The following is a 15,650-nucleotide window of genomic DNA, read 5'->3' on the forward strand; positions in this document are numbered from 1 at the left end:
ACCGTATCTGACAAAAGACACAAATTTTCCTTCCAACAGAAACCATTTGGATATAATGATATGGCTGAGAAAATGGCATGGCTATCTTACTGGCAGAATGCAGCAATAACTTGAAATGACTGCTGATGAAGGTGAAAGAAGGAAGCACAAAAACCTGTACTATAGTTGAATATTAAGAAGCCAACTATCATGTCTGCAGAAGAACTGTGCAACTACACAAAAACCTTGACGGTGTGGACCACAACCCACTATGGCAAGTTCTTAAAGAAATGGGAGTGCCTGACCACCTTCTCTATCTCCTGAGAAATCTATATTTGGGACAGGAAGCAACAGTTACAACTGGATATGGAACAACTGATTGGTTCAAAATTGGGAAAGGAGTATGACAAGGCTGTATATTGTCCCCCTGCTTATTTAACTTATATGCAGAATAAAACCATGCAAAAGGCTAGACTGGAGGAATCCCAAACTGGAATTAAGATTGCCGGAAGAAATATCAACAACCTGAGATACGCAGATGATATCATTCTGATGGCAGAATGTGAGGAGGAATTAAAGAATCTCTTAGTGAGGGTGAAAGAGGAGAATGCCAAGAATGGTCTGAAGCTCAACATCAAAAAAACTAAGATCATGGCCACGGGTCCTATCACCTCCTGGCAAATAGAAGGGGAAGATATGGAGGCAGTGACAGATTTTACTTTCTTGGGCTCCATGATCACTGCAAATGGTGACAGCAGCCATGAAATTAAAAGACACCTGCTTCTTGGGAGGAAAGAGATGACAAACCTAGACAGCATCTTAAAAAGCAGAGACATCACCTTGCCGACAAAGGTCTGCATAGTCAAAACTATGGTTTTTCCAGTCGCAATGTATGGAAGTGAGAGCTGGACCATAAAGAAGGCTGACTGCCGAAGAATTGATGCTTTTGAATTGTGGTGCTGGAGGAGACTCCTGAGAGTCCCCTGGACTGCAAGGAGAACAAACCTATCCTTTCTGAAGGAAATCAACCTTGAGTGCTCATTGGAAAGACAGATCCTGAAGCTGAGGCTCCAATACTTTGGCCATCTGATGAGATGGTCCATGGGGTCACAAAGAGTCGGACATGACTTAATGACTAAACAACAATAACAATATTGATAATGAAAACATTCAAATTTTAAAACATTTCTATTCCTTCATTTAGTCATCAATCCAAATGTGGGCAGCAGTCAAGAAATTAATAAAAGAATGAGACTTGGAAAGGCAGCTATGAAAAAAGTAGTAAAGAACGTCAAGTGAAAGAATTTGTCAATGGGGGCTAAGGAGATAATCATCTACACTATGGTATTCCCAATTACTGGATACAGACTTAAAAGCTCTAGTGAAGAAAAGTGAAGAAATCTGAAAGGAAAAAAAATGATTAATTTGAAATGTGGTGTTGGTGTTAGTTTTGCAGATACCATGGACAAGCAGAAACACACAAATTGGTCCTAGATGAAATTATGCTGAACTCTGTCTAGAAGTATTTTGGGCACATCATGAGAAGAGGAAATTTACTGGCAAAGACAATAACACTGGGGAAATTTGAAGGCTGCAGGAAAGGAATAAAGCCAAATTAGAAGCACGTTTAATCCATAAGGGAACCACAGCCTTGACTTTGTAAGAGCTGAGCTGGGATGCTGGTGATAGGACATTTTGGAGTACACTATTTCATAAATTGGAAGCAACTTGACAACACGAGCAGCAACGGTAGCACCATTTAAGAAAATTATATATATCGAGGTCATGTTTTTTAAAGTTGTGTGCCTAGGGTTATTCTATGCAGAAAGAGGAAAAAAATTGCAGCTGTAACTATAACATAACTTGAGACTCAATTCTTAAAAAAACAAAAAACAAAAAACAACCAACCTCCAAACACTGAAATTTAAGGTTTTCAGCCCCAATGTTTTAAAAGAAGTTGCTTATAGAAACCTCTACTGTCTAATCTGAACTCAAAACAATCATGTGCAAATAGCTTCTTAAAGTTCCCCACCAAGAAAATACAGAGACCATTTCACCAAATTCCTGCAGGGGGAGAAGAAATTCTCAAACAGCTTCACAAGCTTCAAGTTAGTTGTTGAAGCAGCGTAGGCTCTTTCTTTCTCCTAAGGCTTGTGTTTAGGCAAGGGAAGAAATGGTGCCACCAAAAAAAGTGATGAATACCCAGAGAAAATTCTGAAAAAGAGATAACCCCTACCCCCCCCAAAAAATTAGATACTAAGTAACACCTCAATGTCTTCTGAAATAAGTTTCAGAACGGGAAACTTTGACTTATCCTACAGAAATCTGTTATGCTAGTTTCCTCAAACAACATTTATCAGAAAGCAGATAGATATCTTCAAGTAGTTCTACCTACCAGAAAACATGAAAACATATTTTAACATTTAACCTTTAACTGTGTGTGAAGAAACAAAGTGAAAAATAAAATTACCATTCATTTCTGTCAGCATCACAGTTGCAGTCGTGCTGAGAATCAATGCAGCTTCCTTGCATTCCACAAGCACATTTCTGAACATCTGGTGCAGAACCTCCCCAGTAAGTTTGAGTCTCATTGATTTTTCCAATCCACCAGCTGAATGGAATTCCATCTAAAAGGCAAGACCGACAATACACATGCTGATGCTTTTGAATATGGGAAACAGCATGACCCAGAGATGTCCTTCAAGCAACCGTATTTACTAAAACCTCACAGAATTCTGGGGAACATCTTTAAAGAAATGAAAAAAGTAAATGGCCTAGGATCACTAGAGTCAATACAGATCCCTCCTGTTTTTCCTAGCTTTTGCTTGAAACTGAAAGCATACCCTTGAATTTCTTCAAAGTATACTAGTCCTGCAGTTTCTTGGCTTGGCTCTCCAACGCTCAATGCACGACACGTTTCCTGTTGTACCTGTGCTGCTTCACCTCAAGACAACCTAGATAGACAGCTCAAGAAAAGTTTTGAAATGTGATTGTTTTTAAGTAAAATTAGCCCTGCTTCTTTAAAATGCTAACAGATTTTTCATTTTAGCAGTTCATTATTATGAACTAACTTACCGTCAAGGTTTCTGCCCACATTACTGGAAAAAGAGAACTGGTAGTCCCTAAACCAGTCAGGCATAATATTACAATCATTTATCTTTAGCAGACCACTTATGCAATCTCCTTCACGATACATTATGAAAAAGAGAGAGAGAAAAAGATGCTCTCCCCCCCAAAATTCTACATCATTTGTTTTATGAAGTGAAGATCAATAGAAGATCAAGGATCCACTAGTGAGGAAATTAGAAGACTCCTTATCTGAGAAAGAGCACAAGAGTAATAACCACAACATTAGTAGTAATAATAGCTATAATAATCATTAAGACTTTTACACCCACACACAAATAAACACACTGAGCATCTGAAATGGTCTTGTGTTTGGAGAAATGGAGATGCTATGGGTAATATTGAGCAGTAAATTATATATCATCCACAAAGATGCAGTCACAAGAACAACAGGGGTTCACAATTGTTCTGCTGTAGCCAATGACAAGAAGCTAACTTCCCAGGGCCACTTTTTGTCTTCACTCCAGTTTCCAGTAAGAATGAGAGAGACAGACATCGCCTGAATTCTACAGGACTTTACATTAAGGCAAAAGATGCTGCCTGCTAAACAGAGCAGCAAATGCACAAAATATACTGAGAAGAGGTAATTATTAAAGGATTTGAAGCATGACGATAATCCATCTTAAAGGAGAAGGAAAGAAGGTGAACTCTGCAGTTGAATGCAAAACCGAAGCCACAAGGGTAAAACAATGCTCAGTTAAATTGTAGCACAACACACCGGGGGTGGGTGGAATCTGCTTTTGTTCGCTACATAAATTCAAGCTTTCCACAACGACCCCCCACCAAGCAACCGAAACTTTGGCTTCCCTTATCTATGCTAACAACTGTCAGTGCTTATTACAGCTCACTGTTAGACAAGCCCTCTGCTACCCTAGCCGTCTCCCAGCTTGCAACATATTGACTCTTTCACAGACTATACGACTGTCAGCCCAGCAGGTATTGAAAACAGAGAGGAACAGATCCAAGAGAGAAAGGAAATGGGAAGATATGTCATAGCATGGATATGCACTCTTTCAAGGGTTGTGCTTGGCAATTAATCATGGGGTGGGATTAGCCCTTGAAAGAGGTCTACACTATTTATTAAAGATGATCATGTTTAGTCCATGAAAGAGGTCTACACAATTTACCAAATATCTCATTTTAAAATCCTACATATACAATCCTGCACACATATAGAATATGCCATAATATAGCGGCTGAGCATGCATGACCACTGATGTACACACTGATCTTTTCCATCTTCTTCTGTGCATTGGGAGAAAGCTTGGAAAAATATAAGGGAAAGAGGATATTTGAAATATTTAGATATCACACTGTGACTCTGGATCTCGTCCTCTGAAATCAAGGAAGTGCTGTGGGCAAAAAAGGTTCATCACCTGACCTCATGACTGCCCATTAAACTCACTATTACACTAATGAAACTCTGAATGTGTAGTAGATATCCTGAAGGATTTTCCTTTTTCTTTCATGTACCTGTGCTAGAGATTTGTACAATGAAAATTTTCAAATGGATTTCATTTTGGATTCTTTGGGAGGTGTCTCATTTTTTGTCTTTTTCATGTATTGGTTCTTGGTTCTTCCGTTTTACATGAAAGGAAAGAGCTCTTTCAGCTCATTTATTTTGTGCTTCTCTCTTTTTTTTTGGCACTCCACAAATCCTAAAGAACTGTTAAAAACAGCTCTCAAAAAGCAGAGGCAATGCAAAAGAGAATCAATCTACTCCAGAAGTAGGCAACAATACACAAGAAGGAAAAAATTAGTGGAGGGGGGAATAGACAGTAAAGTGCCTGAACATTAGAAAAGGGGGGAAAGACTAGTATGAGTTCAGTGCAATCCACCCAGCATACTAGAAAAAAGGCAAAGAAGCAGCTAAGCAGTCACATGCTAGTGGCCTGGCACACAAAGAGATATCTACACATCAGATCAACCAATAACAACACAACACGAGAAATGACAAGAGAGAAATGCCACAAATTGTACCTAACCAAAAGCACTAATTGCCCATATAGCCCAGTAGCATACTAACATGTCCACCTCTGACCCCACTACACAGAAGTAAACAAACCAGTCCCCTCCAAAACCACTCCAAAATGTGCACCTTCAATAGAATAATGGTGAAGTGAAGAAATAACAATGTTGAAAAATCAAACACAGAAAACCTCCCCCCTCCAAAAAAAAACACACCACACAGAAAAAATAATCAAATTAAACACACATAGCTCCCTCTCCTAAAAACCAAGGGAAACAAAACCCAAAGAGGAAGGAAGGAAGGAAGGAAGGAAGACAAGTACATGGGAACAAACAAAAATATCAGAGCTCCCCCACCCAAATAAAACTCCTAGAATACTACAAGATTTCTATTCCCCTAGCAGCTAATACTTTATCTTCTCTCCAAGAGGCAGAAGCTGACAGCAGTAAGTAGGCCAGGTACAAGCACCAAAAATAATTGAAATAAAGTGTGGAGGGGGCGTAAAAAAGGATTCAAGATGTAAGCACGGTGGTGAGTAGTATAGTTCGGGGATGGAGAACTCCAAGAGCTAGCACATACAAAAATGACCGAAGCAAAGAACTCTCTTCACTGGGTTCCAAACAGTGCTGGTCCTTCTACAAATTCAAAATTCTCTTCCTTTCTCCTGAATGCTCTGACTGGGTACTAGCAGGAGCATTCACAATACTATGGGGTGAAAAATTTCTCAGGTTATTTGACAAAGGGGAAAAGAAAGGTTACACAAATGAGGGAACACAAGAAACACAGAACTTTGTTGTGGCCTTCTTTTGTAAATATGAATTATCAACAACAACCTAGAATTATAGAGCTTGAAGGGACCCTATGGATCATTGTGTCCAGCCCCTGTCAGGAAGAACAGTGAGGAATTGAACTCCAACCTCTGGCTCCATGGCCAGATACTCAAACCACTGAGCTGTCTGATAATGTACTGTTAGAGCCTTATCTGCTATCCATATTTCATCATTCATGTTTCAAAGTCTCTCATTCAGCAATTAATGAATGGACATGAAATATGAAAAGGAGAGTCACTTTTGTATTGTGGGTTCTTTCACTAAAACACATGAATAGGAAATATGCAAATCTGACCATTGTTAATCTGTTTTTTGCCCAGTGAGCACTCAACAACTAGTGAATAAGTGTTAGGTTAGGTAGATCTATTTTCCTGATGGTTTCAGCACAATGAAAATTAACTTTTGAGCAAGTTAACTGTTGATTGAGCAAAATACCAGCAAAAGGGATAGATCAGAATTGGCTGTAACTGACCTATTTCGACATTAAGGGACATGTGAATTGGCAAATAGTGCATGCATTTCTAATTCTTACATTCTCAGACCTCTACGGAGTTTTCACACAAAAGAAAGATCCCATAAGACAAATAAGCCAAGTCTCCAAAATGTAATCCAATTTGCATGTTCATCAACCAAAGCCTTAAACTGTCCTCTGGAGGGAAGAAAGTAAGCCAGTGTTGCTGTTTTTTGGTATTAATCTGAAAACGTGGACTGGGTATCTTGTGTGACAATACACATCTGCAATGAACAAACTGTGCTACTTTAAGTTTAATGTCAATGTCATATAAAGACCTTTCAGCAAACACCAGAATGGAATCTCAAATAATAATAATAATAATAATAATAATAATAATAATAATAATAATAATAATAATAATAATAATAATAATAATAATAATAATAATAATAATAATAATGATAATGATAATGATAATGATAATGATAATGATAATGATAATGATAATGATAATGATAATAATAATAATAATAATAATAATAATAATAATAATAATAATAATAATAATAATAATAATAATAATAATAATAATAATAATAATAATAATAATAATAATAATAAATACACCCTTCTTCTGCACTATGAAGCCTAATTAGTTGGCTTACAGTCTGTGATGATCACCCTGCTTTGGCTCAAGTAGGAGGTTATTTGCATACACCAATGGGAGCTGCTGGGAGGTGGAGCCAGAGAAACTAGAAAGGAGGGGTGAGTCAGAGTCTGGGGAGTTCAGTTAGAGTCAGAGAAGAGAGACTGAAGTAGAAGTTAGTCTGTGGTAGTTAGAGAGTGTGGCAGAGTTAGGAGCTAAGAGTGTGGAACTTATAGAGAGCTAAGAAAGTTAAGAGAGTTAAGAGTGAAACAAGTTATTACTAATCAAAGGAATACATTAAAATCTGTGAAGAACCTGTTTAAGTGAATTGTAATCAATAAACCTGTGTTGTTCAGCTTTATACTCATCTTGGACCTCAATCTTTCTAATTAAAGGATGCTGACAGAGGTCAACTGGTGGCAGCAGAAAGGAGAGAACATGTCGCGGGCCTTAGGCTAGTGAAACAACCTGGGGAGACATGAGGGGTGCATCACAATTGGTGGCAGCTGGTGGGATATGTAGCGTGAGCTCTTTGTTTGGTGAAACAAGCAGGGGCCACGTGGTAAAAGTCACACAGTCACTCAGGCAAATCCCCAAAACATGAAGGCTTTCTGTCTGCTGAGTGACGAATTTCAAAATTCTAACTTCAATAGTTTGTTTGTTTTTCATCAGCAGCGTGAATAGTACTAGATCTATTCCCCCCTCCCCCGATTCAACTTAATGTGAGCTTAAATAAATAAGCAAATCAAGACCACAAAAATATATGTGATTTAGCTGCATCTCCAACCCTGGATGATACAAAATGATGTTTATGCATAAATATTTTGGGGCTTTGTTAGATGAATCCACCAGGTTATCTGGAAAAGAAAACCTGAAGCTGTTGTTTGTGTGCTGATGTGAGTCTGGTAATACTATTAAAGGATTATAAATAAGCAGTGATTAGTCAGGGTTTTGGTCTGGCTGTGAATGTTAACTATGAGATGAAAGGAAAGTGATGGATTTTCATCAGTTTATGTTCTGGCAAAATACACCTGTGTTTATTATTTAGAAACATTAGCTTGTTAAATCTTTTGAGAGATCATTTGCAGCTTTTGATACAGGAACTTGGTACAATGAATACCTACTTTTATCCAAACAGTAAGTTGCACTTGTCATATATGCTTTTGGAAGGATGATATCTTTATTAGATCACTAAAAACTCATGAACTTATAAATCTCTGAGTCTACAGGACAAGGGTTGCTGCATTAGCCTACTGGGCAGGTTTTGTATGGAGTTTAGACCTGTCACCCAGTGCCTGTTTCATTCATCAACTGGCCTATAGGCTAGTTTTCTTGCTTTCTTTTTTAAGGTAAGCCTCTGGAACTTATAGAAACAGAGAAATAAGGCAAAATGAGCAGTTACTTCTTAGACAGTCTTGTGAGAAACAGTCCTATCCGTGTACTTAGCCAATGAGCGAAGGCACCCATTGTTCAACAGGAGATCATAGATGTATAAAGCAAAGGTCCTGGGTAAATATTACAGTTCTAGCAATCCTTGGACTTTGTAAAGCTGCCTGCAGAGAGTGCACAGGGGAGATTATGGGTGCTATATTTTTTAAAAAAAAATGAATGAAAAAGACCCTTTCTAAACTCTGCTACTTACATCTTACTGCATTTCTTACTTAGGTAGGGACACTGGACTCAATGATCACAGAGTCTCTAGAACTCTATAATTCTACAAGTCTTTGATTCTATGGTCTTCCAGAAACATCAGTTCCATTTGCAAAAGTACAATATATCCACCCTATATCATGAAATCCAAACCGAGCCAAAATATAGGGAAACAGAAGAAAAAAAAACACCTTCTTTACAATCAAGCATTTAATGGTCGGTGATGGACCAATTCTCTAAAAGTTAATCAAATATTTTGAACTGCAAGGAGATTGTTGGCTTCCATAGTAAACTACAATATTTACATAGCGGTTTATTCTTAACAACTGCATGCAACAAGTATGTTTATTGTTTTCAAAACCAACACAATCTCAATTAACTTTCCTAAAAACAATGTTTTGGAATGCTCCCCCTGCATTTTCTGCATTCTTTATACACAATTCACACTGACAAGTCCTTCATCATGAAAAGCAGAAATATTTTTATTTAATAAATCAATTATATTTTATTAGGTTTCAGTATTCCATTTACTCACAACAATTTGTTAAGCCTTTCACATGCAGGCCAGGAAGGAGGCTTGTTATAATTTCTGCTAAACAGTAGGGTGAGGAAAGAAATTGAGTTTGAAAGTAGTTAATGCTTTGAGTGAGGCTCATTATAAATTGACCTTGATGCTTTTCTGGTTCAGAAGCGATTCAGCAATTCACAGGTTAGGGATTTGTTTGTTAAATCTTTAAAAAGTTATTTTTAAAGAAAAACAAAAGCAAACTATCGTGGCAAGATGCCATAACCTTGGCAGCATGAAACATCTACAGCGGTTTGTTGTGTATAACGCATTATGTATCATAATGTCTGCATTACTTACCTTGCTTATTTGAAAGCCGTGACTTTTTGCAGTGGTAAGCAAGCTCCTGTTCACAGCGTTCTGCATGGTTAATTGTAGCCTGAAGCTGTTCTGAGCTGGCAGCATATTTGAAGAACACAGTGTGGGGGTTCTCTCGATTAGCACTTTTGACTCTTGTTAACTCTGTGTTATTGTGCTGAACGATTGTCCAAGTGGTGTCTTTACAAACAAACGGGGGGGGGGGAGACAGGCCCAGTGAAAACCAGATGTGTGCACAATATTCCAGAGTCAAAATTACTCACGAGACATTTTTACAAAACTCCTTCCCATCAACGCCCCTAGGAAAGGAAGACCCTATTGGAGAATATTCTCCAGGATTTTTTTCCATCATTTTACTTGGAAATGAGGCTAAGGTCAAGGCACTCATTGTTGAGGTTGCAAGATGGTGGTCCACTGTGCGGTTAAAAAATGGCACCACTGATCACTTTATAAAACCACACCGAGGCGTCTGTTGCTGGCTGGTGAGTGTTGGGAGGCTTCCTGGCTATGGGCAGTGGTGGAGTAGGAGCGGCAGTCTTCACTCACTTGATGTGTGGCAAGAATGGAACCACTGGAGCTGTGCCAATGCTGGAAGGCCTGCTACTGCCCTCAGTACTGGCCAGCTGGCAAGGTTGTTCTTGCCAGCAGGGGGCAGTTCCAGTGGCTCCATTTCTACTGCATCTTGAGTGGGCAAGCCTTGTCAGTAATACCCTGTTTCCCTGAAAATAAGACCTAACCTGAAAATAAGCCCTAGTATGGTTTTTCAAGATGGTGGTAATATAAGCCGTACCCCAAAAATAAGCCCCAGTTAAGTGAAGCCCTGCCCTCCACCATTGTGCGGCAACCAGAAGAAGATGACATGACGGTATTGGAATAAATGTAGATGGTTGTACATGAAAAAAAAATCCCCTGAAAATAAGCCCTAAAGCATTTTTGAAGCAAAAATTAATATAAGACCCTGTCTTATTTTTGGGGAAACATGGTAGCAGGAAGCTTCCGAGCACTGCCTGACAGGCCTGCAGCTGCTGCACATCCTGCTTTACTACCAAAAAAAAAAAACACCACACATTAAAACAGGTTGTATAAAAGAGGTGCTTTTACACCTGTTTTCACATAACCCACAAAAATTGTGTAATTCCTTCCACCCACCCACCGACCCAAAAAAAGAGAAAGGAAAAGGAGAGAAGAGGAGAGTTATGCTAATGGTGAGCCCCACTCCAGAAATTGTTAAGTAATTATTCCCTGCTGATAGGGATGGTCGCAATGTATCTTTCTGAAGAGAAATTAAGTAGAGAACATTGCAAGGTCCTTTGTACATACAGTATTTCTAGGCACAGTACATAGAATCAGAGCATCTTTTTTTGTTGAAAGAATGGTGATTTCTTCCCATTCTGCTTTTGTTTGTTTCCTCCCTACCCTGTAGTCCTCCTGAATTCCTGTGTAACTAGAATCCTAGTTTCCTTGTATCACATATGAGGTTAAAGTGGGAGTGGATGAGAGAAGACATGCCCTATACTCAAACAGCCCCCAAGCTACCTCATAGAGCTTTCCATATAGAGTGCAAAGGTATACAAAAAAACTTTTCATGCATTTAGCTGATTTCATGGAGCACCCATGGTTAGGAATGCTGCTCTGTAACTGTATTTCACTGAATGCAAACATACAGAGAGGGATGGAACCAGTTATTTAAGTTAATTAACTAATTGTACACAAACAGTTCAAGTGCTCAGTTCCTTTGTTCTTGTGAATCTTTCTGTCTCTCTTTCTGCACTACTGACACCCATGTGCATATTGATGAAGGACTGAAAACAAAAAGCAACCTGGATATGGGCCCATAATTGTGTTGAGGTATTTTTGGCGTATAGGACTTTGTTAAAGCCTAGATACACTCTCATGCAGTGACCAAAATCCTATTGCTCTGTGTAGTAAAACACACTAGGCTAGGCCCATCAAATCAATAGAGATCTGGTGAGTTAACTCATGTGTTCCATTGATTCAAATGGGCCTACTCTAATTGTGAGTTGCTTTAGCATATTAAATCACAGTTTGTGTAGGAAGCTGAATAAAAGGAACTTACAGAGGAATTAACTCACCAAATATCCTCGATTCAAAGAACCTACTCTACTGCGGTTTATTTCATGAAACAACAGGATTTGGGCCATTACTTTAAAAAAATCCCTCAAAAAATAACTTTTGCAATTATATATAAAATCACCTTGTTTTGGATCCAGACTATTCTTCCATCAGTACTAGCATCATTTCAATGCTCAGAATGCTGTTAATAGCAGACGAATGTGTGACAACTAGATCTCTGCTGATTTCCCTCTCTTTCTGTAGTCTTTAGCGACAGCTCTCACACTTTTCTGAACAGTTACTCAATTATTTAGAGTTGTCCAGGGAGGTGACTAGTACAGTGCAGGGAGCTTCAGAAGTAGGGGGAACATTTACGCCATCTTTATTCTGCCAGAACGATTTTTCTGCCACATAACAAGTCTTTTGTGGGGAGAAGGAGCCCATCCGTAGGAGGCAGATTCTGGGTTGAATACATTATTGGGGGGATTTGGCGATGTTTTATCAAAGTATACAAGTATACATGTACATTGACAAAACAGCCTGTGAGGCAAAAAAAAAAAAAAATGGCTGCAGGCGATCGTGTGAGGATTGGCTCCTGCCATGCGAAGTTGTATAAAAATCAAGATGCTTGTGACAGGGAGATGGTATGAGTAAGCCTGAAAGACCAAAGTGCCTTGCCAAATGGCATATGGAGAGCAGAAAATTGGAATCACATTTTTCTTTAAATGGAAGAATGTGGTGTGACAGATGTTCTTCCTTTGATGGCAGGTGAATATACAGTGACAGAAAACAGAAATCAGTAAGGCCAAGAAATTTTGGGAGTATCTGTGCCTTTCCTGTAGCCATGGCTGACAGTGTGTGCTTGACATGATCCAAATGCATCTGAGCATTTAATGTATCATTTGAACTGGGATAAGTCACATAGTAGTTTCTTGAGGTAAGACTCTTGGTAATCCAAGCTAATACACTGTTGGGACATCCATCCATCCATCCATCCATCCATCCATCCATTCATTCATTCATTCATTCATTCATTCATTCATTCATTCATTCATTCATTCATTCATTCATTCCCTGCTTTTTTGTGAGTTAGGCCAGAGAGAATATGGCCATCTTAAAGTTGTGATTCATGACCAAGGGGAGGGGGATTTGAACCTAGGTATCCCACATCCCACTCTAGGGTGCTACACTACCCCGGCCTTATATCCATGTGCTTGAAAATATATTTCATCGATTTGCCTGGTAAATGGCTACAGTATTGCTGCATTTGAGCACAAATTCCTGCACTGTTTTATGGTATTTTGGTGGCACGTAATCTTCCCTAGGTATTCCCAGGGAACTGGTCACCCACTTGCAGTTTTCCCAGTTCTGTTGTCAGCTAAAAAGTCTTCACTTCTGAGCCTTGGTAAAATTTGACTCTCCTTTGGAGAACTGGGTAGTACAAATTATAGTGCTGTGTTCCAGAAAGCAGAGTCAAGGAAGACTGCTTGCGAGACAAGAAAGTCAATTTTAGAACCAACTGCTCAGCATATTTTAGGGTAGATTTTGTCCAATTTTCCCCCCATTAGTTTATCACCCTTTGCCCTTGCTAGATGCCCACCTTATGTAAGAACTCACTGTTATAATCTTAGCCACTGCATTTATTTAAAGGCTTAGTGTCTCCTGAGAAACTTAAATCAATATTTTACAGTTAAGTGTATTAACTATTCTGCAGAACAGGACACCTTGCCTTCAGCTTCTTTTATTTATGAAAGCCTGGAAATCACTGGCAGGAAAAAGGAATATTTTTTAAGGATATGTAAATCAGCTAGAGGAGGAATGTGAAATGAGAAGATTCATGTCGCTGATAACTAAACACCTCATTAATGTTTATCTATTAGTTGAGGGGGTTGGCTCAATACTTTAAAGCTGCAATCTATATGCACTCATCTGGGGATAAGCCCTACTGAATTCAACAGGACATACTCCTGGGTATTCATGTATATGATTACTCTGTAAAAGTGTGTTCTGCCAATGTTCAATGAGGAAAGGTTACGCAGTGCATGATTAAATGGAAAATTATTTTTCAAGCAAAGGTTATCACCTTTATAGTTTGAGGAAGAATTCAGGTGGCTTCTAAAGCTGTACCCATAGCCCTAGGAAGACAAGAGAACCATGTTTCTGTATAAAGAGTTGTCATCTGATTTGAAGCTTTGGTCCTCGGGCTTGTGATATTGAAAATGACCTCTAGGAATGAGAAAGGATAGAAGTACCTCCCTATCCAGCTGTCTGAGAAGAAAGCTGCTTGAATATCAATGACAAGGCAGCAGTGTAAGAAATTGGGCATCTGCCTTCTTTGCTTCTGCTGGGAAAAGGGAATACCACTTGTGAGGAAACAGTGAAGAACACAAATACCGAAGATTCATCCTGTCAGATTGCATCTCTTGATGAGGAGCTGATCAATGAGATTTGCTTAATGTGTTGGATAAGGAGTGACTGATGAGAACACTAGCAGCTGTTCCGGGATACACAAGGATAAATCAAACTGCGCGTTACCTCAGAGGGCTGCCCTTCTTTTGACAGAGTTTAAAATGACTCGAGTGCTTAAATTGCACCTTTCCCCCTCTTTCTTTGGGTCAAAAAGGAATGAACAGTGGCTCCTCTTCTTGGTTCTGTGAGGCACAGAAAAGTTGTACGAACTCGTTATAGTGGTCCTTGAAAATATGGCTTCGATTATAAGGAAGACAGTGAATTCCTGGCTACACTTACAATTCTGAAAATGAAAACCTATATTTTCCTTGCTGCTGTACAGGTTGCAAATGGTTCCTTTGTACTTTAGCATGCTGCAGCTCCGTGGTTTAGGTATCTGGTTGGGGAACCAGAGGTTGGGAGTTCAATTCTCCACTGTGCCTCCTGTAAGTAGTCAGCCATGTGTTGTCGTTGTTGTTTAGTTGTTAAATCATGTCTGACTCTGCGTGACCCCATGGACCAGAGCACACCAGGCCCTCCTGTCTTCCACTGCCTCCCAGAGTTTGGTCAAATTCATGTTGGTAGCTTCGATGACACTGTCCAAACATGTTATCCCCTTCTCCTCTTGCCTTCACACTTTCCCAACATCAGGGGTTTTTACAGGGAGTCTTCTCTTCTCATGAGATGGTCAAAGTATTGGAACCTCCGCTTCAGGATCTGTCCTTCCAGTGAGCACTCAGGATTGATTTCCTTCATAATGGATAGGTTTGTTCTCTTTGCAGTCCAGGGGACTCTCAAGAGTCTCCTCTAGCACCACAATTCAAAAGCATCAATTCTTTGGCAGTCAGCCTTCTTTATGGTCCAGCTCTCACTTCCATACATCACTACAGGAAAAACCATAGCTTTGACTATGCAGACCTTTGTCGACAAGGTGATGTCTCTGCTTTTTAAGATGCTATCTAGGTTTGTCATCACTTTCCTCCGAAGAAGCAGGCGTCTTTTAATTTCATGGCTGCTGTCACCATCTGCAGTGATCAGGGAGCCCAAGAAGGTAAAATCTGTCACTGCCTCCATATCTTCCCTTTCTGTTTTCCAGGAGGTGATGGGACCAGTAGCCGTGATGTTAGGGTTTTTTTATGTTTAGCTTCAGACCATTTTTTGCACTCTCCTCTTTCACCCTCATTACGAGGTTCTTTAATTCCTCCTCACTTTCTGCCATCAGAGTGGTATCACCTGTGTATCTGAGGTTATTGATATTTCTTCTGGCAATCTTAATTCCAATTTGGGATTCATCCAGTCCTGCCTTTCGCATGATGTATTCTGCATATAAGTTAAATAAGCAGGGGGACAATATACAGTCTTGTCGTACTCCTTTCCCAATTTTGAACCAATCAGTTTTTCTATATCCAGTTCTAACTGTTGCTTCCTGTCCCACATATAGATTTCTCTAGAGATAGATAAGGTGGTCAGGCACTCCCATTTCTTTAAGAACTTGCCTTAGTTTGATGTGGTCCACACAGTCAAAGGAAGTAGATGTTTTTATGGAGCTCTCTGGCTGTCTCCATAATCCAGCGCATGTTAGCAATTTGGTC

The 15,650-nt window shown here is 39.3% G+C and overlaps 1 protein-coding gene across 1 annotated transcript in view; it reads right to left on the minus strand.

Moving 5' to 3' along the window:
- The window catches only part of CNTNAP4 (contactin associated protein family member 4), a 341,638-nt gene that overhangs the window by 70,299 nt on the left and 255,689 nt on the right, over positions 1-15,650 (minus strand). The window contains exons 13-14 of the mRNA XM_072992357.2: positions 9,520-9,717; positions 2,450-2,606 (exon numbers count right to left, since the gene is read on the minus strand). Of these exons, the coding sequence (XP_072848458.2) occupies positions 2,450-2,606; positions 9,520-9,717 (355 nt within the window). The remainder of the gene's footprint in view (positions 1-2,449; positions 2,607-9,519; positions 9,718-15,650) is intronic.

This window comes from Pogona vitticeps, chromosome 2 (genome assembly GCF_051106095.1).
Source record: "Pogona vitticeps strain Pit_001003342236 chromosome 2, PviZW2.1, whole genome shotgun sequence".
Classification (NCBI taxonomy): domain Eukaryota; kingdom Metazoa; phylum Chordata; class Lepidosauria; order Squamata; family Agamidae; genus Pogona; species Pogona vitticeps.